Source organism: Xenopus tropicalis, chromosome 2 (genome assembly GCF_000004195.4).
Source record: "Xenopus tropicalis strain Nigerian chromosome 2, UCB_Xtro_10.0, whole genome shotgun sequence".
Classification (NCBI taxonomy): Eukaryota; Metazoa; Chordata; class Amphibia; order Anura; family Pipidae; genus Xenopus; species Xenopus tropicalis.
The window spans coordinates 43116598-43143912 of NC_030678.2; the positions used below are offsets into that span (position 1 = coordinate 43116598).

Here is a 27315-nt window from a genome sequence, read left to right on the forward strand (position 1 = left end):
CATTTCATTTCCCCTTAACCCTGATTAAATGAAAAAGAGTGGGGAAGCTGTATGTGTTGGGAAGCTGTATGTGTATGGTGTTACCACTACCCACAATAAATGTTTTGCAGTAAACCTGCTGAAGCTTTTTTCCTATTTTTGGATTTCTACAATTGTATTTGGTTGCAGCACAGAGCAACAACTAGGAACTAAAGCTTTTTTTCATAAGTATTGTACAAAGTTCACCAATCATTTTTTATTTTTAAAAGCTGTGTGTGTGTGTGTGTGTATATATATATACTGACCATCTTCTGTATGAAACTTAGGGGTAGTTCACGTTTAAACACCAGAAAATACCCTGCCATAGACAATAGAGAATGGCCTCTGCTAAAACACACATAGACACAATCTTCACATTTACTGTTTTTCAGTAGAATTATCAGCCAGATCTCTTCTTGACTCTGACACTAAAGGTCCCCATACACTGGCAGATCACCAAGCGAGCGGATCTTATCCTGATATCCCCCACCACCTACGGGTGGGCGATATCGGGAGAATCCAGGGTAATTCGATCGTTTGATGTGGTCCCCGATCCAACTAGATTTTCTAACCTGCCCGATCGAGATCTGGCCAATTTCAGGCCAGATATCGGTCGGGCAGGCCCGTCGGAAGTGCTCATACACGGGCCGATTAGCTGCCGAATCGGTCCAAGGGACTGATATCGGCAGCTACTATCGGCCCGTGTATGGGGACCTTAACACAGGGCGCAATTTATGCAAATGCTGTGTTTGTGACCAGAAATATATCAAAACATGATGCACTGGAAGGCAAGACATTACTAAAGGAAAACAGGAGCAAACAAAATAACATTTTCATGTTTACAGATGCATTAAATCACAGGGAGATGATTCAAATCTCTATCTCCTTTGATGGGACCCTATGCATATAACACTGGCCTATGAATGTTTATTGATAGTATACAAGGACTTTGTGGATCTGCTGAGCAATGACAATAGGTTCTGTCACCCTGGCCTTGGTGCACTACAAATGTGATCCACTGGATTCCTTAATTTAATAACGCTAAAACAGTAGCAGACATTGTAAGAGCCCTTTAAACACTCTAAAACCCAAATCACAAGAGCTACTGTATTTCCCACTATTAGAAAGTGAACTGAAACACATTTAAAGCAATATGCTGGTTATACACATGAGTGTTTATTACTGTGATACGCAGTCTGTACACAAACCAATGGCTTTTGATAGAGTATAAATTAACAATCTGCCATCACATTAATGCACCGGTGTGGGTTCTGCTTTCCTGAGTTGCACTGTACTCATCTTCATATTCACTCCTGTAGTAAAAATAAAGTACATTCATATTGTAATTGTTGCCAATCTATAATTTCTTATCCGCAGGCAAACACAGTGCTAATTACTCGCTCTGGACAGAAAAAGTAATTTTTATCATTATACCCACTCTATAGAATGTGCCTACTAGATATATATCTTGTATAGGGGGTGAACGTCTAGCAGTAGTCAAAATAAAATATTGTGCTTTCTTTAAACACAAGCTATTAAGGCAGTGGCACACGGGAGATTAGTCGCCCGCAATAAATCTTTGCTATTGTGGGCGACTAATCTCACTGCAATACCATCCCACCGGCAAGAATGTAAATCGCTGATGGGATGGCATAAATGTTGCTTCGATTTCCCAAAGTTGCCTCTCAAGAAAACTTCCGGTGACTTTGGAAAACTGAAGAAACATGTATGCCTTTTATTTCAGGGAGATTACTTGCCTTCTGTGCTAGTGAAGATTTATCGCGGGCGACTTATCTCCATCTCCAATGCCATTTTAGCATGCATACAGACATAAGATAATGCAGTTTATTTCTTTTGTTATATTTTGTTGTCAAAAAAGCTAAAACATTTTTTCAAAAATATGGGTTGTCATTGGCCTACAGGGTACCTTACAATTCTAATGAAGTCATCAAACCACCTAGAGCTGGGCGGTATGACCAAAAATTTATATCACGGTATTTTTCAAAATTATATCGGTGTCACGGTATTTGACGGTATTTTTTAAGTATATTTAATGTATCATCTCACAATTACATCTATACTGGATACTGTACCATACATGCAGAAAGCAGCCTATCCCAAGCACAGTGGGGCATTGCATGCAGCCGGGACACAGCACAGAGAGAACCAAATTACACTGCATGGCCAGTCATTAAATACATGTAGCAAGTTATGCTGGCCACAAAGACACATGAGCACACATATACACAAGTAACATCCAAAAGGCTCCCTGGTTTTCATATAATCAGGGCGGACGCGGTATGTGCACTGTCAGTAGATATCTGTTATACATTATGTGCAATGACATACGTGCCTAGCAAGCTCAGATGCAGAACGAACAGCATACAACTGGATAAGTAAAGTTGCAACTTGCCGCTCAGGCGAGAAACTCACCAGAGGAGAGCAACTGGGAGCCCGTGGCCAAGCTCCTGACCAAGCACGACCTCCATACCAGGCGGCACTCCTGGGCGGGACGCCGCACAAGGGTCACTGTACTCAGGGCTCTCCTCGCGCTCAGCAATCGCATCGGCATTTTGCTGAGCGCTGAGCTCCAGGTGCCGCGCCGATACAACGTTCCGGGTCGGCATGAGATCAGGATAGGGGAGCGCACATGCGCACTAAGGGGGCGGGGGTGAATACCCTGACACACCGGTATTGGGGTATATCCCAAATGAATATAATTTAAAAAAAAACAAAACACCGGTATTTGGTATTAAAAGGTATACCGCCCAGCACTAAAACCACCTATGCTTTATCTCTTCTATAAACTTCCTTTAAATAAGGGAAACTGCAGGTTGGCAGGAGACAATAGTTTTATTATGCTTGTTTAGTGCCAATTCCTTTATTCAAATATATACAGGTATGGGATCCCTTATCGGGAAACCCGTTATCCAGAAAGTTCAGAATTACGGAAAGGCCATCGCCCATAGACTCCATTATAAGCAAATAATTCTAGTTTTTAAAAATGATTTCCTTTTTCTCTGTAATGATAAAACAGTACCTTGTACTTTTGTACTTAATGAGGTATAATTAATCCTTATTGGAGGTAATACAATCTCATTGGGTTTATTCAATATTTAAATGATTTTTAGCAGACTTAAAATGTGGAGATCAAAATTACGGAAAGATCCCTTATCCGGAAAACCCCAGGTCCCGAGCTCTTTGCCTTTCTTTGGCTGACCTCCCAGGGAGCCTATTGTTGCAGAGAAATTTTAGCTTGTGACTCAAGACAATGCTGACAATGTTACACTACTCTTACTGTGCAATATAATATATGTATTTAGTTACAAATTATACATTTCTTTCTGTTTCAGCGACTCACTGTCTTTCTTCTTTTAAAATAATGGTATCTCTGGCATGCAGAGGATGGACACATATTCATTATTGTTTATAGATGAGATTTCAGATTACCTGGTAAGTGGAACCCATATGGTAGGTTCAACTGAAATGTAAAAACAATAAGCTCCTCAGTGTAGCATAAACATTATCCATGTCACAGACCGTAAAACGTGTTAGCAAGGCAAAATATATATATTTTTTTCAATTTTCCAACATATAAATATATGTTGGAAAATTGGAAAAAAAAAAAAAAAAAAAAAGATATATTTTGCCTTGCTCTTGACTACATTTAAGTGCCTGGCTCAGAAAACTGGGTTTTATTTTTGCAGAAAGGGAAGCCAAACTAAAGCAACGTGTCACCATCCCATTCATGTTATCAGTATGAAAATGGAAGAAACATTAGTACAACTCCACATGTACCCACCTTGTTAACTGGAGCCTTCAGATGTGCTTCCCTTTTCAGGTGTTTCTTTTGTTGAGACTATGTCACTTTTTAATGATGGTTCCGATGCCTCTTCAGGCTTGAAAATAGTACACAGATAATTTTAATCAGGCATTTTGATGCATCTACATTTATACACCTGAATTAGAGATGTCATATTGCTGCCTTCATTTGAGGACCTTTCTAAAGAACTAGTCATCTTAAATTCACTGGGGGTGCCCATGCACTAGGCACATCCCAGTGAATAGAATCACTTAATTTAGATCCCAGCTGGCACTCCTGTTTGCTATTAAGTGCACTGGCCTGGGGTAATGTGTCTTGAGCTCACTTTTCTGGATAGCCCGCATGAGCAGCACAGTAATAGTACTGCTACAGTAAAGGTGGCCACACACGTGGCGATTTGCGATCGTACAATCAGCCACAAACCGTTCAGGGCTGAAACGGCAGAAAAGGAGGTAGAAACAATAGGATTTCTACCGATTCAGTGCTGAAGGCAAATTTTGGTCAGGCGCCTTCTATGGCGCTCGTTCAAAATCTTTTAACTGGCCCGATTGGCGAGTCGACCGATATCAGCAGCTTCCTGCGATATCGGTCGACTCACCGACTTGCCATACACACACTGAATATCGTACGAAACACGATATTATCGGTGCGTGTATGGCCAGCTTAAGTTTCTTACTCTACTGCACATGTGCACTATTTAGGACAGCACAATGGATCGCTGAGACATTGGCAGAGATAGTGGAGGTGAAGGGGTAGAACCTTGGGCCTGTGCACTTTTCAGCTAATAGAGGTGGTGACCTGGGATCTAAGTTAAGTGATTACATTTACTGGGGGGTATATAACTCGTTGGGACCCAGTTAATTTAAGTTGACTTGTCCTTTAACCAGCATGTATAAAAGTTGATTAGCAGAAGGAAAGTTAGTACCCAGACTACAAGTCGACAAGTGTGACTAGAACCTTTATCTGTTTAAGCACATTCCACTGGCTTATAGCTTTGGTTAGCACCTTGAAGTATGTAGAAATAGAATTTTGACTGCAATTATAAGAACTAATTCAAGAGTGCTGTAATACTGCTTTCAACTGTAAAAAGTGCCCCTATTATACATCACTCACATTAGCCCCTGCCCCAGTGTACCTTACAAACTACCCAGACAGGCAAGGTGCTGAGAAACAAAAGTTGAGACACATGCATTGCTGCCTTTGTCAGGGATTATCTTGCAAATGAGCATTGTTTTATTAGGGTTAAAAATTTTAGCAGCGCTTTGCTTTCCTAGAAAGGAGTCCTATGTACAAGTTCACATATGTTTATAATTTACCTTTGACCTAGCCACATTCCTCAGGTATTCATATTCAGTAGTCTGAGCGATACACATGTGCCAATCAGATAACATGTTATCATCTATCCTATGAATTTTAAAATATGTTAGTTTGGAACTTTGTTGAAAGGTACGCTCAGGATCAGCAATCTGGTTGTATTGCTGCTTTACACAATTGTGTGTATTAAATCTTCTCTAGTGGAATTTCTTGGTCCTTTATACATTTCTACATTTACTTTACAATTAAAAAGGTAATGAAGGTAAAAGTAATGAAAATAATTAATAAAGGTAATAAAGAAGATAATAATAATGAAAAGAGAAATAAAATATTTTAAAAAAATGTAACAGTTCCCTCCTACCAAAGTTATGGGCTTGTAGGAGACATCAATCACTCAGTGATTTGTGTCAGTAAATATGACTGTGGAACACTTATTATGTATTTATCATAATAATGGATCCTTCCCTATTGCTATTGGAATATATTTTTTTTCTACTGCAAACTGCAGTAAACATTTTCTAAATAAAGAGATGGCTTAGCTAACTGATGTTTTAGCCATGACTAGCTGTAAAGACTGCACTGGTTGGGGTTTATAGGACACTGGTGAAGAACCTATGATTTCAATAACTAAATTCTGTATTTCACAATTCTTACCTTTTCCTCTTTTCTTCCCTTCTTTTTTTTCCCACTGTCTTTAAATAGAGATTCCAACGTTACAACCCCTTGTAGGCCCCAGTCATACATAACTGCGCTGGTATCCTTGGAGGAGAGACAGCAGTGTTAACTAAAGCCAGACGAAGTGTCAGATGTGCATACAGACATAACATAAAGGCAAAGCCTGCAGAAAGGATAAAAAAAAACTGAAGTGCCATTACTTTAGTTTTAGCCATAAATATATTGGTATGATCTAATGATCCATACAATGCAACAATTTTTATAAAAGGATATAACCATACCATACATTTCAGTGACAGATACGCTGGAATAAATAAGAAACACTACCTTATGTATGTTCTTTCAGTTTGTGTCCATGAGTTACATTTTCCCTCTCAAATCTACTGTACATACTTGTTAAAGGACATTCTGTGTAACTGCCAGCTCTTAAAAACAAATGAACATATTTAAAATATTCACTCCCTATTTCTTCTCACCAGTTCCAACCTGGGATTCAAAATAGGCCCTAGCATTTTTCAAAGAGGCCCAAAGAGCCCCCCCCACCAGCCTAATAACCAGCAACTGTCTATGGCATCTTACAGCAGCCCAACAGAGACCTTTCTGCACACCCTAGCTCTCCAAAATAGCTGAACGCCCGGTGCACACTGCTGGAGGGATCGGCACCCTCCCAAATCCAATGTAGCAAAAAAAGGCAAATGGCACTCAGGTTCCCTTGCTTGCAGCCCTGAGGGCCATTTGCCTTTTTTTGCTATCTTACAGCAGCCCCTCTGGCATTTACCAGAACCCACAGATTGCCAATCTGGGCATGGAGAAGATGGGAATTAGCTTTGTGCAAGGGGGCAGTTAATGTCTAAACTCTATCGATGTGTTGAAGGACCAGCAATAGATATAGAACCTGTTATCCAGAATGCTCGGGACCTGGGGGTTTTAAGATAAAGGATCTTCCTGTATTTGGGATCCCCATACCTTAAGTCTACTAAAAAATAATTTAAGCCTTATAGGACTGTTTTGCCTACAATAAGCAGTCATTATATTTTACAGTTAAGTATAAAGAGAAAGAACAAGGTAATCATTTTTACAAATTATTTGCCTAAAATGGACTATGGGAGATGGCCTTCCTGTAATTTGGATCTTTCTGCATAACATTTTTACAGATAACAGATATCATTCCTGTACCAAGAAATTCTGCACCATTTCTAGGAAGCACAATATCTGTATGTGGAAAATCTGTAGTTTTTTCCTGTAGGGCTTGTGGGGTCAATATGTAGTGTATGTAAAGTTCCATGGAACACAATAGAGCTTTGTTAAAATACAAGTTGACTGAACACAGCACAGCCTGTAGCAAAGACACTGCAATAAACAGCAGGATTTGTGCCTGAAAGCAGATCTCCTCCCATAATTTCTTTTTGGCATAATGACAGAAAATGTGCTTCTAAGAAACTTTTTAATATACACTAACATTTTTCAATGGTTTGGGATTTTTTTAAACATATAGTTTTTATTTTTTTTTCAAAAAGAAAACAATGGTACAAAGAAGATTTGTACAAGCAATCCTATATAAATCAACGAAGTGAGAGTGATGGCAGTGTAAATCGGCTTATGCTGTTGTTGCACCATCAAACATATATTGTGCTGTACATAAAAGGTCATAGAAGGTGATAGGTAAATGGAGGGGGAAGGTTTAACTAATATTAACTCCGTCTATGTGCCCTGCCTCGTTCTGTAGTTAGCCCCTGCTGGAAAGAAGTTCCCAGGGAGACCAGCTTTTAATTTATTTTGCATACAAGCCAGTCTATATTCAAATTGCATAATGTTACTATCTTTAGTTTTACTCCCAAAATAGAAGAGATAGCATGCGACTTCCATTTAGCTGCTATGGAGATGCGGGCAACTGAAAGTACCTGACTGATAAGTTTTTGGGTGACTTTGAGAATTGTTTAGAGGGTTTCCCCAGGAGGAGAGTGAGGATATCCTTAACAATCGTCTATATTTTCCAATACATTTTTGTTCACTACACTCACACCTGGTTCTGAAATAATGTAGCACATCACAGTTCTCTTCCAGGTCTGACAATTAGTCGCCGTGATCTTTAAAACCTGCAACCGCAGCAGCTAACAAAAATAAAGACATCTCCATTAAAATATACACAAGTTGCCACATGTACCATGAGACTAATCACCCCATCTGTCAGTGTTTTTGATACATTGTTTCAGGAATCAGGTCCAGTGGTTCTAAAATTACATATTTAATGTTGTGTAGGATATTACTAAGTTTTTGTGTTGACTGTAAATTACTGCCAACAATAGCTCAGTATAACTGACTGACAATTAAGTGATGCATGAACCAAATACCAGAATGAACAGACGCTGCAGTCTTCCAGTGAGGCAAACAATTTGTCTTTTTGCATGTTATGGGATACTGCCAACAAAGTGCCTTTTATTCTATTTCACTTGGATTTAAAGAGTCCTTGGAGCTGGAAAAAAAGAGTGCATTCATTGCTCTAATGCTGTATCTTTTATTAAAACAGTGAATATAGGCTCTGTGCCTTCATCTGCATTATTTTGTTTAAGGAGAATATAAGTATAGTTAGCAAGTCAGCTGGTCCTTTACTTATAGCAGTGATCAAAATGCTATAAAAGCATCAATGCGATTGTTAACCATCACAAGTAACCCTGGAACCAGTTCTGCAGTTACCTATAGTTTCTAAATAACAGCATAAAGTGTATCTGCTTATAGTTTATGCCGCCCTTCTAAACTATGCATTCTGTTTTCCAGACCATTCGATGCGCATTGTCAGACTATATGAGGCAGAGCTTTAGCTGGAAGAAGCAGAATACACTGAGGGGCATATTTATCATAGTGTATAAGCCAACATTAAGTTAGAAAAACAAAGATGGGCAACACCACAAGTAATTCTGGCTTATACATTATGATAAATATGCCCCTGAGGCTCATTTACTAAATGTCCACAGAACTATTTTTGCTTCACTAGACAGGCCACAACAATTTTGTTTTGCAAATAAAATATTAAGGCAGTTCATTGTTTTAATAATACAACTCAAACTTTGGATGGAGAACCCAATCGTGATCTTGTACCTAAACCCTTCATGTTTGCTTTCAGGTCTAACGTTTAGTTGCTGCCAGATCTTAAAGGCGGCCTGTCACCTTAAGAAATAATTCTGAATTTTTTTTATTGTGCTAGTCAAGCAAAATAAACTTTACTTACACCATTTAAATTATATACATCATGTTTTCTGTACTCTTGGTACAATCACAGCAAGCTGTCATGAGGCGAGTTGAGAAACTTGAAGTACTGCACTAGTGGTGTGGCCCCCACTGACATAAAAACTGCAAAGGGGTGCGGTGGGGGCGCCATCCCCTAGGCCACCTCATGGCAGCAATAGAGGCCAAAACATCCCCTCTAAGGGAGATTTAGTCAACACACACTTGGTTGCACAAAACTGGAGAGCCAAAAATTGAAACTGAAGAATGTTTTGGTATTGGTGCAGAGGTCAAAACTAGAGAGTCATTGGGAGTTTAGGAACAAGGAGGATATAGAAACAGGGAAGCTTGGAAGAACAAGTAGCAGGGCTGGACACCCAGGAGGTGCCGATGAGAAGAACTGATAACACCACTGTGCCATTTCTGTCGTAAATGTGCACAAAACACAATAAACTGTTACATGTACAATCACCGGTATTGTACCCGTATAAATGAGCTTACACAAACAAGGTACGTGACACTAATACCTGCTAAGGATTTAGCTGCTCACATATCATTTCGATAAGAAATGGTACATGCAAGTCCATCAAGTTCAACCCTTACAAGTAAACCCATATTAAATGTAAATGAAAACACAAACAACTTAGAATGAAAAACATTCACCTCCCTGAAGGCAAGAATGCAGGGAGAGGCTTTTTCTGTGCTGTTTTTCCCCTTCTAAAAGCCTGTTGTGTTTATGAGGTATTTGACCACTCTTGTTCCCTGCCTTAAGGGTTCCTTCAAATAAACAAGACATTACACGTGTTACTGTAAGCGCATTCTGTATGTTGTATTTCAATTGTGAATTGAAAACACACTTAATGACAATCCAGGGTACATGACAAGCTATCTATCAAGAGAGTACATCAACTCCCTTACGTTCTAAATATATCTGGTTATCGTCCAGGAACCAATTACTGTAAATATCAGCAACAATTCTGCTTGGCTGCTACAAACACCTCTTGTGACATACTAAAATGTCCCTGTTGCTATGGCTGAGGATTTACTCATTATGTAACACCTTACAGCCAACAGAAAAAGAAAGTGCTAATTATTTTGCTATGGAAACAATTTTTTTTTAAATACACAGCAGCAAATATTGTTTAATAATACTGCATTGTGTTGCATGTAACTCAGTCTGTCACGTACCTTTCCAGTAACTAAACAGTATTTCAGAAGATATACAAATGAACTACAACATACAGAAGAGAGGGGATTGATTAATGCACATTGCTAGTAATTTTTTCATTGAAAGTATATCTATATTTCAAAACCAGTAAGTTACAAAGTTATGATCATAAAAGTGTTAAAACAATCTGTAGATTCTGGTAAGTGCAAGCGGGGCTGCTGTAAGATGCCATATAGAAAGTCACTATTCATTGGGCTGGTGGGTACTTGGAATGCCAGGGCTTATCTCAGTCTGGACCTGGTCCTGACTATTTACCTCTGGCAATACTTTTCACAGAATAGCACCTCTCTGAATTGTTGCATTTCTTGTGAATATTTTCTCCTGACCAAAACACTGGTCTCAGTCAAAGACTTCATCCTAACCCCACCAGCTTTCTTAGGGTAGAGAGACTGCTTTGGTCTCACAGGCTTAATCCTCCCCCATTTGTGGCTTTTATAGCTAAGAGATGACACTAGACAACCTATCTTTAAAGGCATAAGACCACCATTAAAAGGGACAGGTGTGTGGGTGCTGCAACAATGACTTCACTAATATACATTATAGTTTCACTTTTAGTCAGACTGTTCATTCATTTTTACTGTATGACACAGTGATACACTGCATTACCTTTGCAATAGTAACAGCTTGCTGGGGATAATAAAGCGAGGCTCCAAGACCCATAAAACCAAGTGGATATATCACTTTTTTTACTCTTGAACCTGTTAGCAATTAAAAAAAGCACAATTTCAGTAAACAGTATTAACAAGGCTCATACTAATGCATAGCATACATTGGTCTTTCCCTGTTGTACAACAATAGCTTACAGCAATAGTGTAACTACAAGTTACTGGATCAACAGCAAGTTTTAGGTCTCTACTCCCATAATTTTTGTTTTCATAAACATACTGTATATAGATATATATGTGTTTTAGTCAGTCTCCCACTGGGTACTGCAGTTTTTTTTCTCAGTGTGACAGTTAATAGGGTGGTCCCCCAAATACTCAGCGCTTCTTGGTGGAGTTCTTTGAAACCAAATCTTCAATATAGTAGAAACTGTGTGATCGCGTGCTGCCTCCTCATAAGAACAACCCTCCCTTTTTAGATGGGTCTCAGATGTGTGTAATCGTGTTGATGGAAGCGCATGGAATTAGAGAAAAACAAAAGCAAAACTAGTGCAATACGTACAAAACTTTCTTTGTGACTAAAACGCTAAAAGATTTTTAGCGTTCTAATTTGGTGCAAAGTGTGCAAATATATTAGGTGAATCGAACAATCAAAAGTGCTTATACATCAGCCCAATGCAGTGTATCACACCCACACGATGTGTCCAAAGTAAATGCTCTCCTTAGTCCTCAGAGTATATGGAATGAAGAGGAATCGAAAATAGTATAAAATCTTTAATATGTAAAATAAAGCCCCTGCACAATGCAGGCTACTTACAGTGTGAAGCAGTATATCAGACACAACAAAATGCCCTGTAAGTAGCCTGCATTGTGCAGGGGCTTTATTTTACATATTAAAGATTTTATACTATTTTCGATTCCTCTTCATTCTAAGGACTAAGGATACACTGCAATCAATAGCCGAATTGATTTCTCTACATGCTCTTATTTCAATCAAATCTGGTGAGCATTTACTTTGGACACATCGTGTGGGTGTGATACACTGCATTGGGCTGATGTATAAGCACTTTTGATTGTTCGATTCACCTTATATATTTGCACACTTTGCACCAAATTAGAACGCTAAAAATCTTTTAGCGTTTTAGTCACAAAGAAAGTTTTGTACGTATTGCACTAGTTTTTTTTTCTCAGGCTGGTGTGGGGCACCAGCCCTGGGAAAAAAATGTAGCAATCTATTTCACGTGGAGGGGGGGGGGGGGTTAGTTTTGTAATGTATTTTGCAATTTGTATATCAGTGAAACCACAATTTACATACCCTGATTTCAAGTTTTCCCTCATTTTACACATTTTTTGTGATCCCACCAATATATTTGATTTAATCACAGGACACATATCGTTCCTGTATTAAAACACCAGGCAGTTTGTGTCATACCGACCTCTAGCGAGGAACAGGCCAACAATTCCAGCAAATCCAATCAAGCCCAGCCTTGGGTAGAAACCTGGAGGTGCATCTTTTAGAAATTCATATGTCCCTACAAACAGTGCAATACAACAGTTCAGCAATTTATCACATGTTGTACAAAACACAGTTCTGAGATAAAGCAGGGACAGAACAAGCTATCAACAAAATTCAGACAGGCAACCCAAACAATCTAAAATATATCATAATCCCCCAATGACTCTTAAGACACAGTCTTATGTGATTACCTTTTGAATGTTCTACAGCAGTCTCAAATTTGGGTTTGGCTTTGATGTAGGCATCCTAAAGATACATAAAATGAGAGAAAAGTTACTTGTGTTATATGGAGTGCAGAATGCATGATTTGTATTTATACGTAGCAGTACAACACAGGTATTTTTTTTATAATATAATCTATACATACACTTGCAGCTAAGAACTTATATTATAAAGGCTCAAATGAACTGTTGGGTTCAGTAAACACTATTTTACACTATGTTTCAAGGTTTTACAATGCCTGTTTTTCTTCCCTTTTTAGATTTTTAGTTTACAGAACTAAAACCTAAAAATAAATGCTAGTTCAGACCCAGAGGTTCATGCAGAGCATGAAGCAGAAAAGAATATATGGAGTTAGTGAGGCATTTTTAAGAGGCACAGGTCTTTAATGATAAATAGCTGTAGTCTCCTTGGGCTGATACAGAAGCCCAAAACATAATGTGTAGTATTTCCAGACTACTTTTTGGTTAAGCTTTAGTTTTTCTTAAAGTTGATATTCTCCAGCTTTGTTGCTCCAGCTGCTTTATCGGACAATATTGTACAATGTTTTCCAGATCAGATAAAGTCAGATGGTGTGTTTTGTTCATGCATCTACATCCAACAGTTGTATTTCAATAAGATAAAAAAATATTTCAGGCACAATCAGATTTGATCTAGTCCAATGAAGATGCAGTTGTGTAGGATATCAATCCTTTGGTGTAGTTTAAACATCAGATTTTTGTATCAGTCCCATTATATTTTAACCCATATGACTTAATTTAAAACCCAATAGCTTATTTAGGAAAAACCCTGCAACAGGGAACCACTGTGAACAGCATTATTTCCCCCAATGGGCTGTATGCCAGTTCTCTAACATAAATTTTAGGAATGAAATTTAAAATGATATCACTGAGGACTATGTAAAAACAAGATTTAAAAATCTTTACAATGCATTACAAATATTTACTTTCCTATAACAAATGTGGGGGGGAAAACACAACAAATGAAGTAAAAATTCCATTCCTTTCTAACTGTCACGTGTTGGCATGTGGGGCGTTTAACCTTGATTTGCACACAGAAGATAAACATGTTTTTGTTGAAAGCACTAAATATAACCTGTAATAACACCACTGTTTTTCAAATAAGATAAATAAGAAATGAAATCTAAAAAGGAATTTATACAGTAACTAATTATAAAGCAATACAAATTAAAGGGAAGCTAAACAAAAAAATGAATTGCTTAAAGCTGGCTATACACTGCAAGTTAGCCAAGCAAGCAGATCTGGGCCTGATTTGGCTACTCATGCACAGGGCTAAATCTGGCTGATCATACACTGGGGCCTGAGGTAGGTCACTGGACTAGGATTGTATCAATGTGCTAATGCGCCTCTCATGAAAATTTTAATTATTAAACATCATTTATTTAGCTCCAATAAAAATATAATTTAAAATTATAATATATGTATATTTTTTTTTTTTATTATTACGACATATATATTCTCTTCAGTTTTTTCACCAGAGGAGCTCTATTAAAATGGAGACCCAGGGAAAATGTCTTCTTAAAGGAGAAGGAAAGGTAAAAACTAAGTAAGCTTTATCAGAAAGGTCTATGTAAATACAGTCATAAGCACTCACAGTAATGCTGCACTGAGCCCTCTATTAAAAGAAACACAGGATTTCTTGTCTCTTTTTTTGTAAATATGATGTTCCAGTGTATGACTTCCTCTCTCAGAAACAAATTCCCCAGGCCAGAGTCTGCACAGTTCTCTCCTCTCTCCTGTTCCCCCCTCCCTTAGGAATGTATGATCTTAGCTATAACTGCAGGAAGGAAGCTACTTAAAATGGCAGCTTCTATCTTAAGCAAATGGAGAAAGCTTCTAAAGCTGTTTCCGGTCATGGTTTCTGCAGAATAAATGTATTATTCTAGGTGGCACTAATGTGGCAAATATATTGGCAGTAAAATGCTAAAATGACTTTCCTTCTCCTTTAACCTTAAACTGGCCCTGTGAGTACAGGGAAGAAAATAATTTTAATGTCAGTTAATAGGAACTCAGTTTGGCACATTTTCAATTGCAGATTGTTCATAATGTTTACATAGACCTATTTTTCCCAGATAATTCTGTTACTCATTAAACATTTCAAATATTTAGGTGACACAAATACCTGCTCAAAAGGCCAAAGAAAAATACTAATGCAAGTCCCAATGTGAAAGAAGCACAACCACATAAGCCTTTTACCCATATGTTAAATTATCTTTATGTGCAGAAAACTCTGTATTACTTGGCTCAGCTGAGGCATCCTCTATCAGCCCCAATTAAACCGCTTGTGATGTTCCCTTACATCCCTAAAGGGATGTTTATTTTTATGGTTATTTGGTAAAGCAAAAGAAAAAAAATCATAACAATATGAGTCCACTATTTAATTAGTACCTAAAGCTGAGGTTCCACTGCCGAGCCATTCTAAGAGCCACAGGGCAAGGGAATACGGGCAGATTGTTAGCCTGCGGATAAGCACAAGCTGACAATCCACCCCTACACTTGAAAAATCTTCTAGTTGTACCTGCACGCAGACACATTGAATCTGCCCAAGTGCCAGGCACAAGGGAGTAGGGGCGATGCTGCCGCGAGGCGGGTTGAGAAACTCACTTTAGGCAGCAGCGCTCAGCAAATTACCAGGGGCGGCAAAAAGCTGCTCCTGGTAACTTAAAGAGACGAAATTCTGATTTTTAAATTGGAATTTCGACTGCACTCTCTTCACTAGCGATGCATCCCCCTCTCTGATGCAAAAAAGCTAAATACGTGGGGAGGAGGGTGGCATCAACTTGGCTGCTTTAGGCAGCTAGGACCCCTGAGGCAGCACTGCACACGTGACTTGGAGTTTGTTGGTGGATATCTGCTGCTTTTGCCTGCATCTGGTGGATTCAATGCTTTTGGGTGCAGGCACAACTAAAAGAGTAAAGGCCCTTGCCCATAGGTTACTACCTGTCAAAGAGCTATAAGTTATCATATCCCTGGGCTAGATACTGTTTACTGGCAATGCCATTAACTGCCAGCATAATTTAAAATACTCATGTATTTTTGGTAATACAGTCAGTAAATTGTAAGTTTACAATGTTACTGTACCCAAACTGGTTTTATTTCCTTTCCTTTATTCCTTTTAAGTCTAGTACCTGTGTGCCAGGATACACAACACGCAGCGCAGACAAAGAATATTGGATATACAGACCTATATCCAACACCTGCAGACAACTAAATGACAAATGGAGAATTTCTGCATTTGGATAAAGGAAAGGATCTGAAATTTACACTGACAAGTCAATTGTGGTGTAGTTAAGGGCCATGAAGATTAAACAGATAAATACCATTAGTTAGAAAAGAAGAAACTGGAAATTGTAAGGAAAGAAAGGCCTATTAACAAGGTATGAAAGGGCCTGTAGATACTGCTAATACTTTTATACAACAAACAGTGCTATTTGATGACATTTCTTTATCTCTTCACTTGGATAGAGTGCACTTTTACAGAGTGAAAGTATAGAACACAAACATCCCCCCCCCCCCCCAAAACCCAGTGTGGTTAATCAATAATCCCATGATGGTGTAGCAGCCTGTCTGTATGACATTACCTGGCACCAGCTTGTATATGGTGCTACAGCCTGTCTCACCCACGAAACACCCTCTTCTAGCTGTGTCTGTTTGTCTTCAACATATTTGGCTTCTTGCACAGGAGTCGAATACAGGGAAAGCTGCAAATATTTACAGAGATTAAGCAAATAAATGTCGGCACATTATGTTTTCCTAGACTGTAGACCCATTTTCTGATAAACTGTTTTGAGCTGATCTTTACTGTCTTCTAAAATTAGCAACTAAAAATAACACCCAGAGGAAACCCAAGAACAAAAAACAGGGGCATCAGAGATAAAACACTTCCTGCTCTGTCATCTCCTTTATTCAATTAAACCATTGAGTGTTTTTTTTGCTTATTCTGCCAATATTCATATATCAGGTGTAGTTAGTTGGTCGTGAACTACTGTGCAACACTTTTTTATCAACAGTACATTTTCCCTTACATTTTATTGCAAATTGGAGGATTATTTAAAGAATTTAAAGTTTAACTAACAGAATGTTATGTTATTTTCAATGTATCTGGTATGATTTCTGACTGATGATGAATGCTACCTTGAACATTTCTGGGTGATTCCATACTTTTAACACTATTGTATGTATGTAGCTTTGTTAAGAGGAGCCCTGACCAAATACTGGATATCAGCTTGATCCAAAAAGCCCTGCCTTGGATAGAACACTGCATGCTAATGGTTTTGGCTACCACTTTTGATTTGGGGCAACAATTTTTTTTTAATCTTTGCAGAAACTGTAATATAAACTGTAATTAAGAGACTAGGAAAGAATGCAAGACCTAAGTGATGCAGAGGGATTCATATGTAAATGTATGTGACTAGTAGTTGGCTGAGAGGCACAAGTGGATTCATTGGGACAGCACAAAATGTGGTCAGTCATTTAGGTCATGCAGTTTTTAGAATACACTGAATTGAGACATTCTTTAATACACAGCACACAATATGCACTTTATCTATAGTATATCTGTAAACATTTGTGGAAAGATTAAATATCTTTCAATTCTAAAAGATTAAAAAGGCCTGCATTTTAATGCAGAGTATTCACCAATTACATCCCTGATGGCACACTTGTCTATCTTGTTTGTCGCACAAACATCCACCCATTAAGTCACCCATGTTTTTTCCTAGATTTGGAACCCAGCTAATTTTCTTTCCATAGTGTTATAATATAACAGTGCAGAGTCTGATTTTTGCTGGAGGCACACAAAGATTTGAAATGGAATTTTTCTAGGGAACATTTGAACAAAAAACTACACAGCACTTATTTTAACCAGAGTTAACAACAATAACATATCAAGCTTAACAAGGTAAGCAATATTACCCCTTGAAAGATGAAAAAGGCCAAATAACAACACTTGAATTTCAGGATACTTCAGCTCTTATTGGTATGTCAATGTCTTGCAATATCTAGTAAATTTGCGATTACCTCTTCAACTTTTATTATCTTTCTGGGGCTTGTAGAATCCTCAGTGGCAGCATGTATGTGGAGGGATACAAAGCCCAGGCTTGCGGGAACAGAAACCAGCCTCACAACCTGGTAAGACAACAGATTTTCAGTACATTGTAATTATCATATAGCCAGATAAAAGTTGCGGCAAACAAAAATCATTCTAATGTATAACACAAACAAGTATGCCACTTGCCCACAGCATAACATCCCAACATATGCAGCAAAATTACACATGTACAAATGTTTATACAGGTATCGGACCCCTTATCCGGAAACCCGTTATCCAGAAAGCTCTGAATTACGGAATGCCCGTCTCCCATAGACTCCATTTTAATCAAATAATTCAGAATTTTAAAACTGGTTTCCTTTTTCTATGTAGAAATAAAACAGAACCTTGTAATTGATTCCAACGAAGATATAGTTAATCCTTATTGGATGCAAAACAATCCTATTGGGTTTAATTAATGTTTTATTGATTTTTTATTAGACTTAAGGTATTGAGATCCAAATTACGAAAAGACCCCTTATCCGGAATACCCTTGGTCCCGAGCATTCTGGATAATGGGTCCTATACCTGTACTATGAAAGACATTGTTCCTTTAACTCTAAAGGCTTGTTCTTACGATGCCTACACCATAAGAACAAGCCTTTAGAGTTACAGGAACAATGTCTCTTTTTCACCCCGTTGGCAACAGGTGTTTTCCCAAATGATGACACATTAGAGGGGTTGTGAATCTTTAAATTAACTAGTGCGATGAAGACATTTATATTCTACAACGACCTGTTAATGGCCTTCAATTTTTATTTTGTGGTTTTTCAGTTATTTAGCTTTTTGTTTAGTATATCTCCAGTTTTGTATTTCAGCAGCTATCTGGTTGCTACAGTCTTATTTACCCCAGTAATCATTAACTAGAATAAGAATAAGCAAGGGAATAATAGTTTTTTGGATGAGGGGGTCAGTGATCCCCATTAAAAACTTGAAGTCAAAGGCAAATAATTAAATAACTATTAAATAATAATTAAAAAAAAAATAGTGAAAACAGTTACGACATTGCACGGAGCAGGCTATTCTATAACATGCTGCCAACTCAACCCCCCCAGATTATGTTGGTAGCTGTTTCGCCCAGCAACAGCCAGCAAGGAAAAGTATGCATGCCCTTCCAATTTTCAAATGATGGTAAATGTATTTTTACATCAGTACTTTGAAAATAGTCATCTTAGAATACAGATGGTGCTGGTATTTTGATTTCTACTTGCCAACCCAGAAACTGTGCACTTTTCTTAGCAACAAGGTACATTGAAACCTTAGTTTTACATGTCCTAATTTTAAGTTTTCCCTCATTTGACACTGTTTTTTATGGTCCCACCAATACATGATTAATTATACATTTTCCTGATTTTACATTTTCCTGGATTTTATACCATTTTTTTTCCTTGTCCCCTGAAAAACGTAAAATGGAGGCTTTATTGTACGCGAAACATGTAGCAAACAGTAATAATACACCAAACAATGCACTAAAACACAAGGCAACATAGCCTCAGAGCTAGAAAATGTAACAATACAAGAAATTATTTGTTGCTAGTCTGTTATCTCTAGCTAATAATTGCCAGCTAAGAACAAAACTAGCACTGACCTTTGCTTTCTGCAGCAAGGGTGCTTTGTAATATACCACTTATCTGCCATACATAGTAAATCCACATATTTGTAGCGGTTGATTATTCACTTTCAGTAGGAAGTACGGTAATCCATATTCCTTTAAAGAAAGTTGTATTGCATTACAATTTACCCAGTGTGGCCCTGGCCTTGCCTTGCCTTTCCATTCATTTTATTTTAATCAGATTGGAAAATAAATTACTGGCAGTACCAGATCACATGGAACATCCATGAAAATAACTCTGCTGATTGCCTAGCCTTTATAAAAACACTGCAAAGTGATCCTATTACTCCACTGAAAATTTTCCCAAAGCTCAGCTGAAAATACAAACTGCAAATCCAGCTGCATGTGTGGGTGCTGCTGGCAATTGTACAAAGCTGAAGACATTGGAGAGTGAGACAAGGCTCCTCTATGAGCACAAAATAACTTCATATTTTTGTATTATATTTAGGCATCAGTATTTATCAGTACTCTAAGACAATTTGCAATTATTTTTTTTTTCTTGTTTCTGAAACCCCTATGCTTGAAATAACGATTTCTATCTGGGGTTAATTACCTTAGCGCACAGGCAGCAATTTTTAAGCCAGAATAAAAGAATCAGTAGTAGTGAGCCTGAAACTAGATCACTAATTACATACATAACAATAAAATTTATGTCTCAGAGTTGTTCTGTTTTTGTTTTTTTTGCCTAGGTCAACAAGATGGTAGTTGCAGGCAGAAAATAGGTAGACTAGGAACAATTAAAAAAGCTTACAAAATAATAAACACCAACTGAAAAGTTGCTTGGAAAAGGTCTATCTATAACATACTATAGTTAATGCCACACAGGGCTAATTTTCGGCCTCCTCCTAAATGCATACTTGCGTATTTCAGCACCAAAATCCTCTTAGTGTGCCTGCACCTGGGCCAACACAATGGTTTCGGGAACAGGCAGGGGTGTATTTATAATAAGGCACCCGAGGGCCTGTGCCTAGGGTTAGGGGTCGCAGCGCTCTGTGGAAGTGATGTCACACATATGCTGCATATGCCGTACGTGCGCTTTTAGGTCCGGTGCCGGTGGCCATACACGGGCCGACTATAGCTGCCGATATCGGTCCCTTGGACCGATTCGGCAGCTAATCGGCCCGTGTATGGGGAGAGCAGATCGGCCTGGCCGACCGATATCTGGCCTGAAATTGGCCAGATCTCGATCGGCCAGGTTAGAAAATCTGGTCGGATCGGGGACCGCATCGGCTCGTTGATGCGGTCCCCGATCCGACTGCCCCATTGCCGCCCACATAATCCGATCGTCTGGCCCCAGGGCCAAACGATCGGATTATTATTTTTTTTTACCTAAATGGTCCCCGATATCGCCCAAGCGAGCGGATCTGCTCGTGTATGGCCAGCTTTAAGTCAGCACCAGATCTTAATACACCCTGCGCATCTTCAAAAAAACAAAGTGATGCGTAGGCTTTTCCACCAGCGATTCCCTTTACTGCCAGATGAAAAGTTACTTTTTATGCTTTATCTTTCTATTAAGTCCCTCTCCTATTTGTATTCCAGCCTGTCATTTAAACCTCTGTGTGGTTGCTAAGGTAAACAAGACCCTAGCAACCACATAGCTGCTGAAAGTCTAAACTGGAGAGCTGCTGAACAAAAAAATTGAAACCAATTGCAAATTGTCTCAAAATATCAATATCTAAGTCATACTAAAACCTAATGTTATAAACCTCAGGTGCTATCACTGGCCCTCTTCTGTACGTTCTCTAAGTACTGAGCCCACAGAAACAAACTAATGCATCAGTTGTAGGAGTTACACTTAAGAGTATGTTGTGTAGGGTTAAGTTAAATGTATCAACCAATGTATTGTGTTTCAACAGTTTAGAGCAATGACACATAGAACGTCTTGTCGCCTGCAATAAATCTTGCCAACTTGGGGCGACAAAACGTTCCTTGTTTGCTTACCACCAGCTAAAATGCAAATGTTTTCCCAACTGGCCAATTTACATTATTGCTGGTGGGAAAGCTGGTGGGAAAGCAAATAAGATAAGTTACCTGTAGTAGAAGAGATTTATCATAGGCAACTGTATCTCCTGGTGTCATTGCCCTTAGAGAGTTAGCAACCCATCTTCGTACTGAGCTGCTCCTTAGGGCTCTGGCACACGGGGGAGATTAGTTGCCTGCGAAAAAACTCCCTGTTCGCGGGCGACTAATCTCCCCGAGTTGCCATGACCCGCCATCCCGCCGGCGAACATGTAAGTCGCCGGCGGGATGGCACACACGGCAGCGCGATTTCCCGAAATCGCCGAAAAAGACTCGTGAAGCTTACATGTTTGCCGGCGGGATGGCGGGTCATGGCAACTCGGGGAGATTAGTCGCCCGCGAACAGGGAGTTTTGTCGCGGGCGACTAATCTCCCCCGTGTGCCAGAGAGATGCAAAAAGGTGATAAATGAAACTTTAAGGTTTAATCTTAGAAAACAGTCTAAAATAAAATCAACTTAAAAATATATTTCTAAAAACAACAGAACAAAAACGTTCAGTACTGGCACTGTAACAAGTAACTTGGCTTATATTTGTCGAAGTCGCCTTGAGAGGAAACTTCGGACGACTACGACAAATCGTATACGTGTTAGCCATCCCACTGGTGATTTACATTCTTGCCGGTAGGGTGGCATTGTGGGGAGATCTGTCGCCCGCGGCAGCGAAGATTTGTTCTTTAAAAACAAACGCTTCCATTTAAAACCACTATCAAAATTTATATAATCACCGCATGCTCTGAGAGTCACTAAATAATTGAGGAACAGTTTTGGATGCTTTATACAAGTGAAGAAGTAATGGTTTCAGTTCAGTGAATCCAGAAAGGAAACAGAAATATGAGCCACAGCCACATGATCTGGGTTAGTCTGAAACAGGACACTGAGTCTATTCATCAGCAGGAGTCCTTCAGCAAGTGCATCAGAAGTTCACTTGGAATGGAAAAATGTTATTCTGGAGCCCACCCTTCCAGTTATCAGCTCTCCCTCATTTTCAGCATGTTAATGTGATTTCTCATTAACAACAAACAGTGCCACAGCAGCTGCCTTTTCCTTCCTACCCAGGCGCAGCACAACCTACTGATCAGCACAGCAATGCTCTTGCTCCTTCTCTCTTCAGAAAGGGCCTCAATCAGCTCTCTCTCTAGCGTGTAGCCTATATCCAAACAATAGTCTCAGGCTCATCTAAACAAATGCTTTTCAGTACCTAAGAACATTGAAAGAAACCTAATTTTTATCACACAACTATGTTAGATGTGTATTATATGAAATAATGTAATCCCAATGCTAAGGATATTACGTCATTGGGAGATACTGGCCTAAACAAAAGTACTTGGCTTATGACTTTCTGCTTTATATGGTCATGGAAACTCTTGTGACTATTCTCCTTATACAAAGTTGTATTTTCCTGTAAGGGATACAGGAATATATTTAGAGACACAAATCTTTCCCTTCTGTTTATTTTATTTTTGATGTTTTATCATTGATTTCTGATCACACATACACACATACAAGAGACTGCACTATAACAACAGCAATGGGTGTGTATGCATGTGTCTGTATAAATATAATATTAAATATATATTTATATTCAAAAAGTTCACAATGGTAAAAGTAGGTTTTAAAGCCAGACCTATGTGAACACAGTGTGGAGGAACCCAGGACTATTCCCTTAATAGGACCAAGTACGGAGACAAACCTCATATTGTGACTGCAGTACATTTCCAGCAAAAAGAACAACAATTCCCTTTGTACGGATTCCATGTATGGCATTTTACTGCCCTCTAGTGTCACCATTCTAAAAAAAAAAAACACCACAAGGCAGTAAAGAGACACTGGGGGTCATTTATCAACACTGGGCAAATTTGCCATTGGGCAGTAACCCATGACAACCAATCACGTTGTTGCATTCATTTTTTTATCTGCAAAAAAAAAAGCCTATTTCTGATTGGTTGCTATGGTTACTGCCCATGGGCAAATATGTCCAGAATTGATAAATGAACCCCACTGTATTATATGGCCAATGGCACAAGATGATTTAAGCCAAGATACTAAAAAATCGCAGGGCCCAAGTCACCCCACGTGACATTGCCCTAAAAGTATTAAACCTGTTTTCATCCTGGGTTGCTGCTTCTTTTTTAAAAAGGGAATAGAAAGTGGGTGAGTTTTTCTGTGCTGAAGTCTAATCTTACATTTTGATAAATCTGCGTCTAAATGAACATTAATATTTTGAAGAGTAGTTTTTAGTGTGAGCAAAATACACTAAAAAAATGAAAAATGGTTCAACATTACAACACTTAATACTATCCCATTTCTGTCTGTATATTTCCCATTCACTTAAGGTCCCCATACACGGGCCGACTATAGCTGCCGATATCGGTCCCTTGGACCGATTCGGCAGCTAATCGGCCCGTGTATGGGGAGAGCAGAGCGGCCTGGCCGACCGATATCTGGCCTGAAATTGGCCAGATCTCGATCGGGCAGGTTAGAAAATCCGGTCGGATCGGGGACCGCATCGGCTCGTTGATGCGGTCCCCGATCCGACTGCCCCATTGCCGCCCACATAATCCGATCGTTTGGCCCCAGGGCCAAACGATCGGATTATTTTTTTTTTTACCTAAATGCTCCCCGATATCGCCCACCCGTAGGTGGGGATATCGGGGGAAGATCCGCTCGCTTGGCGACATCGCCAAGCGAGCGGATCTGCTCGTGTATGGCCACCTTAACATTGTAAGCTCTATGGGACCCCCTTTCTCTTGTGTCTTTTAGCATTAACACAAATCTAGTTAGCCATTTACAATGATGTAAATAAAGATCTATATTGGTGGAACAATCCTACTGGCTTTATAAAATGTTTATATTTTTTTAATAGCCTAAATGTATGGGGATCTAAAATACATAAAAACTCCTTATCCAGAAAACCCTAGATCCCAGGGATTCCTGATAGCAGTTTCTGCTAGGGAGTTCATTCAATTGGAAATGCATTTTGTACTTTTTATTACTTACTATACTTATACGTATAATTAGGATACTAGTATATCATAGCTGGTTTATTTTATTTTTTTATAAAGTTTTCTGTACTACACATTTTCTTCAAGAATATTAAAGATACCTGGGCCTTTTTTACTAATTTACCTTTATTTACAACTTTTAGTGTAGTAGTTAAAGGGGACACAAACAAACTTCAGTCTATATGAACTAAACCCCTAATTAGCCTATATCCATCAATTAAAGCCATTTAAATAGAAAAAAAAATGATTGTTAACAGAAACCAAAATAAAGAAGCAAAAATGGTTAAAAATACACCCTAAGCCAGGGATCCCCAACCTTTTATATCCGTGAGCCACATTCAAATGGAAAAATTGTTGGGGAGCAACACAAGCATGGAAAAAATTCCTGGGGGTGCAAATAAGAGCTATAATTGCCTATTTGTTACCCCTTATGTAGACCTTGCAGCCTATATAAGGCTCTGTTTGGCATTACACTGGGCTTTATGCAATCAACACTTGCCTCCAAGCCAGGAATTCAAAATTAAGCACCTGCTTTGAGGCCACTGGGAGCAACATCCAGGGGGTTGGGGAGCAACATGTTGCTCACGAACCACAGGTTGGGGATCACTGCCGTAACCCATAAAAACATCAGCAGCAGTGTAGGAGGGGCCCCTCACTCAGAATCACAGGCTATATGGAAATTTCTTAAGAAATTGGGTAAAAATGGGTTAGGGTGTGTTTTTAACCATTTTTGCTTCTTTATTTTGGTTTATGTTAACAATAAAAAAAAAATATTTTTAAATGGCTTTGATTGATAGATATAGGCTAATCAGAGGTTTAGTTCATATAGACTGAAGTTTGTTTGTGTAACATTTAAATATGTACGCCCTGCAAAGCTAAGAAAACAAACACAGATTTAGGCTCTAACTCTTTAAAATTTGGGTTGTATTAGTTAAAGGGGACCTGTCACCCTACAAATGAATAACTGAATTCCAAATCATTTTCTATCTTGTTAGCTAAACACAATAAACTTTACTTACACAATCTTAATAATTAAAATCTTGTTTCCTTCAGTTTTGGAATTCACAACTACAGCAAGCAGGTGGCAGGTGCCATTTTGTGGGTACTGTTATTAAGGCAAGTTTAGTATTATCTCAAAATCTTGTGTATGTATCAGAATGGGGGACCTGATGCCCATGCACAGGCTACAAGACTATAAACCATAAGGAGATGAGGGGGGGAGGGGGAGAGGAGTGCAATGACATCTAGTAAATGCCAAATGTAAAGTGAAAGTAATTGACTGTCCTGATTCTATGATGAGGCATAGATGCAGGGCAGACAAAATATGACTGACAGCTCACATTTTTAAATATATTTATAACAGGTATGGGTGTTTTAATTTAAAAATTACTTTATTTTAAAGCTTTTTATATTGGTGAAAGTTCCCCTTTAAGTGAATGTGACAGTTTTAGAGCTGAATTAAGGTGAAGATACTACTCAGATTTTTGTGGGCCGTGCAGCCATGGCGACCATACAGCCTGACCATTTGGGCACGTATGGTAAATTTGACAGACTGTGCTCCACAATTACACTTGGCCTTTCCAAACGGAAGATTTTAGCTGCTGATGCCCCTTATTAATGCAGAAGTGAGAGAAGATGCATTCCTTCCTCACACATTTCAGTCTGTCCATTTCTAAATAAACCAACATTGTGATTTGGCCATGGTTAGCTCTGAAGGCACACTGGTACGTGTACATTAGAATGCCAACCTATTACCCACCAAGCATTAGCTGATGAGACAAAGCTCAGACTGTACCTGTCCTGATAAGTTGAACACTGATATTCCCATTAAAAACTTTTGCTGCCCTTTGTAATTTATTTGCAGAATATATTCTATGTCTCAGTGGGGTGAAAATGATACTCTCTTTACACTATTCAATGTGCTCATATAGACTAACTGGCATCTCTGGCTAAACCAGTAGTAGTGTCTGCAGACACTGTAGGTGCCGGTACATGCTGTCTGGCTGCAAGGAGTAGCAATAAAGAACACAAAGCAGGTAAACCTTCTGCATACCAGCCGCTTCGTACACGCCATACCTCATGGGACTCTCTCATCAAGAAAAGGGCTAGCTGCCCACACCTGCCCCTCACTTACACACAGAATACCATCTCTCACCTTGAACATGGCAACGGACGGGAGGTCAGGCTGCAGGAACAAGCAGGCCCCGTTTCCCTTAGCAACACAGAACGCCGAACCGCATAGAACAACAGGGGCTCGCTTGGAACAAATTGCTCCAAAGGCGTTTTTTCCCCTTAGCAAATGTGTATAAACAATGAATTCACAAGACACCCACTCCGGGAATAATTCACTTTAAGAGTTCAAACGGCTGAAGTACCGCTCATAAAATACCACGAAGCAAACAAAACGAAAAAGTACGCCTCATCTGTACCAACCGTGGAAAAATCAGCCTTTACAAGTACATAGGCCCTACAAGTGTTTCACTCCGAGCTATAGGCAACCTATATTTAATCCTACCCGTTGTATTACTTCCCAAACACTGTCCACGGGAAAAGTACTAGGGTATTTAGTATCCCAAGCACTCAGAGGTGAAGCGCTACCATTGTCAATTGGTCAGGGGTGGGGTAGGTGGAGTCTACAGATGCGCCGCCATGGTTGCCTAGGTTACCGGAACCCAGAGAAGCGGGCCGGAGAGCGAGTCTGTGTGAGTAACTAAGCCCCACAAATAGGTTACAAACTAACACTTTTCTGTTCTTTTAAAATAATTTAAAAGAAGTCAGCTTTTTGTGATTCTTTATAGGTCTGTTAATCAGCTGCCTTCTGCTACATTATTTCAAAAGTCAGAACCACCAGCAAATGATAGGGACAGACAGGTTCCACTTTCAAAACATATTTTAAATGTAAATCTGTTCATGTACAGTATATTGGAAAGTTGTTTAGAATTACAGTTTTTTTCAT

At 39.0% G+C, this 27315-nt stretch overlaps 2 protein-coding genes across 5 annotated transcripts in view; one reads left to right on the forward strand and one right to left on the reverse strand.

The window, feature by feature from the left end:
• Window positions 1–1172: 1172 nt before the first annotated feature.
• On the reverse strand, window positions 1173–27031 carry apoo (apolipoprotein O). Of its 4 annotated transcripts, none has more exons than XM_031895629.1 (9): window positions 26958–27031; window positions 17657–17764; window positions 16219–16338; window positions 12590–12644; window positions 12319–12414; window positions 10887–10978; window positions 5810–5914; window positions 3821–3917; window positions 1173–1331 (listed from the first exon to the last, which is right to left on the reverse strand). In XM_031895629.1, the coding sequence occupies exons 1-8, from the start codon at window positions 26958–26960 to the stop codon at window positions 3825–3827; spliced, it is 672 nt and encodes a 223-aa protein (XP_031751489.1). In that variant the 5' UTR covers window positions 26961–27031; the 3' UTR covers window positions 1173–1331; window positions 3821–3824.
• Window positions 27021–27315, forward strand: part of cxorf58 (chromosome X open reading frame 58) — a gene marked incomplete at its 5' end in the record, with an annotated part of 33964 nt that continues 33669 nt past the window's right edge. Inside the window, one exon of the mRNA XM_031896201.1 lies at window positions 27021–27061. Coding sequence (XP_031752061.1) covers window positions 27021–27061 — 41 coding nt within the window. The remainder of the gene's footprint in view (window positions 27062–27315) is intronic.